The following is a 3,255-nucleotide window of genomic DNA, read 5'->3' as shown; positions in this document are numbered from 1 at the left end:
TTTTATTAATAAAACAACATTATTCAGTATAATCACTACAAGCCTAAGGTATGACAGACCGAATCTATGGACAGACTGTAATATTGAAATGGCATAATAATATATCAGCACAATGTAAACACACTTATCTGTGTGGGGGACAGTATTTAATTGTTGCGACGAGTTTTCATCTCTGAGAACTTGAGGCTATTGGAACCTCTCCAATGCTGCCAAGTGATGGCTTTACCATTATTTACTTGAGTATTATAATAAAGACCATTAAGATTTGCACGCTCACAGTCCCTATACCACCAAGCACCAGATTTTCTCTGAGCACAGTTACTTGATGAAAGATCATTATCATTATCATACGTACTGAATCTCCTTCCTTCCATTATGCCAGAACAGACTATTCCCTGCAGTACCAGAGTATCCTTCTGCTGTTAGTGTATAATCAGTACTACCATCACCAATACTGAATGTGGAGAATTTAGCATAAGCTGTGTTCTCCCCAAAGTCTTCCAGGTCCACTCTTAGTGTGTTTGATCCTCCTTTAGTTAGTCGATGAATCTTGCTCAATCCTAACCAAAACTCACCAGTAAGGTCACCAAATCCATTCTCATATTCAGTCCAGTTCCTATAGAAATCAACAGATCCATCTTCTCTTCTCTGAAATACAGTCCATCCACCACCATCAGTCTCCATATCACAGTATACCTGTGATCCAATATAGTGTATCATTATAAATGAAGAACTAAGGATTTAACTAACTTCAAATGGAGCCCCATCAGGATTAACAGTATAAACACCACTCACATTTTTACCATCCTCAAACAAGCTCTTACAGTCACTGATATCTACACAATAAGTGTAATAACCAACTATTTCAGTCATACAGTGCAGTATATACCTGGGCATGACTTTGGCCGTACTTTAGGACAGATAATATGCAAATGTCTATAAGTACCAGATCCTCTCATAGAAACAGACTGTCCTAAGTTACTAACAACACAGCATACTCTTAGATACAGTGATAGTCCACCTGATCTACAGCCAGTAGTCATACAATGAGATCCTTCAGTAGGAACTGTCAGTAGCACTAACAGTAAGAAGAACAATGACCCATGATCCATTGTTGCTAGCTAGTATGGACTGGAGTGCTACTGTTTGTTTGAGATGATCTTGAAAATAAGATGAAGAGTCCAACTGATAGCCTTAGATGGTAAATATGAAATAGGAAACATTTATTTATTTTTTGACATGATAGTAGTAGCCATATTTGATGCCTGGGCTAATTGTGTTTCTATAGTGACATGTTATTTAGTTCCATTACATCATAATTTTTGTTATCACCTTGGAATATAGCAATATAGCAAAATTATACTGTTCCTGTTACCCACCCACACACTATTAATTATTGTATTTGTCAATTAATAAAGCAAAAATAGTCAATACATATATAATCACTACAAGGTATGACAGACTGTAATATTGAAATGACATAATAATATATCAGCACAATGTAAAAACACTTATGTGTGTGGGGGACAGTATTTAATTGTTACGGCGAACTTTCATCTCTGAGAACTCAAAAACAACGTAATTTTTGTTATACTCATACCAAACGATTCCATTAGCATTATTAACTGGAGTCTGAAAATATTGACCATTAAGACATGCAACATGGCAACCTCGGTACCACCAGGCACCAGTGTGACCAATAGCACAGCTGTAATCTGGACCAAGATCATTATCGTCATCTCTTGTACTGAATCTCATTCCATCATGAAGATACATGCTATTTTGTGCAGTACCAGAATATCCTCCTACTGATAGTGTATATTCAGTACTGTTATCGCCAATGTTGAATCTAGAGAACTCGGCATAGATTGTAATATTATTATTAAATTCTTGTAGCTCCACTTTTAGTGTGTTTGATCTTTCTTTAGTAAGGCGGTGAATCTTGCTCAATCCTAGCCAAAACTCACCAGTAAGGTTACCAAATCCATTCATGTAGTCGGCCCAGTATCTATAGAAATCAACAGATCCATCTTCTCTTCTCTGAAATACAGCCCATCCACCACCATCAGTCTCCATATCACAGTATACCTGTGATGCAATATAGTGTATCATTATAAATGATGAAGGATTGCTTTAACTAACTTCAAATGGAGTTCCTCCATCAGGACTGATAGTATAAATATCACTTGCATTATTACCATCCTCAAACAAGCTCTTACAGTCACTGATATCTGCACAATAAGTGTAATAACTAACTATTCCAGTCATACATTGCAGTATATACCTGGGCATGACTTTGGTCGTACTTTAGGACATAGAATATATTTATTAATACCAGATTCACTGATAGTAACAGACTGTCCTAAGTTACTAACAACACAGCATGCACTTAGATACAGTGATAGTCCACCTGATCCAGTATTAGGACAGTCAGCAGTCATACAATAAGATCCTTCAGTAGGAACTGTCAGCAGCACTAACAGTAAGAAGAACAATGACCCATGATCCATTATAGCTAGCTAGTATGGACTGGAGTGTTGCTGTTGGTTTGAATTGATTTTGAAAATGAGATAGAGAGTCCAATTGATAGCCTTAGATAGCACTGACGGAAAGTGTTGGTAAATATGCAATAGGAAATGTTTATTTATTTTTTGGCATGATAGCAGTAGTCATATTTGACATATTGGGATGATTGTGTTTGTATAGTGACATGTTATTTAGTTCAATTACATCATTTTTAGAATAATTTTTGTTATCACCTCGTGGTATAGCTATTAAGTATATGCCAATTGTACTAGCAAAAATTATACCATAGTATAGTAATTCCTGTTACCCACCCACACACTATTAATTATTGCAGTTGTCAATTAATAAAGCAATAATATCATAAATACATGTATAATCACTACAAGGTATGACAGACTGTAATATTGAAATGGCATAATAATATATCAGCACAATGTAAACACACTTATGTATGTGGGAGACAGTATTTAATTGTTACGACGAGTTTTCATCTCTGAGAACTGTAGAGTATTGTATTGCCAACCCCACCAGTTAATTCCTTGTTCAGTATAAAATGAAGTATTAAAATAACGACCGTTAAGATTTGAAGTAATGCAGGCATTATACCACCAGGCACCAGTGCGGAAATAAGCACAGTTACCTCCATTGTAGTCATCATTATCATTATCTCTTGTAGTGAATTTGAATCCATTATGCCAGTCCAGACTATCCCCAGCAGTGCCAGAGTAT

The 3,255-nt window shown here is 36.0% G+C and overlaps 1 protein-coding gene and 1 pseudogene across 1 annotated transcript; both read right to left on the bottom strand.

The window, feature by feature from the left end:
• LOC100631678 (fibrinogen C domain-containing protein 1-like) overlaps positions 1 to 1,112 on the bottom strand; it is a 3,413-nt pseudogene extending 2,301 nt beyond the window's left edge.
• A 326-nt stretch (positions 1,113 to 1,438) lies between these two features.
• LOC100631553 (microfibril-associated glycoprotein 4-like) lies at positions 1,439 to 2,590 on the bottom strand. Its single transcript, XM_011410057.2, has 3 exons — positions 2,285 to 2,590; positions 2,143 to 2,231; positions 1,439 to 2,088 (listed from the first exon to the last, which is right to left on the bottom strand). The coding sequence occupies exons 1-3, from the start codon at positions 2,508 to 2,510 to the stop codon at positions 1,534 to 1,536; spliced, it is 870 nt and encodes a 289-aa protein (XP_011408359.2). The 5' UTR covers positions 2,511 to 2,590; the 3' UTR covers positions 1,439 to 1,533.
• Between the last annotated feature and the right edge of the window lie 665 nt (positions 2,591 to 3,255).

Source organism: Amphimedon queenslandica, unplaced genomic scaffold (genome assembly GCF_000090795.2).
Source record: "Amphimedon queenslandica unplaced genomic scaffold, v1.1 AMPQUscaffold_10350, whole genome shotgun sequence".
In the NCBI taxonomy this organism is placed as follows: Eukaryota; Metazoa; Porifera; class Demospongiae; order Haplosclerida; family Niphatidae; genus Amphimedon; species Amphimedon queenslandica.
This window is presented reverse-complemented; position numbering and strand designations above follow the sequence as displayed.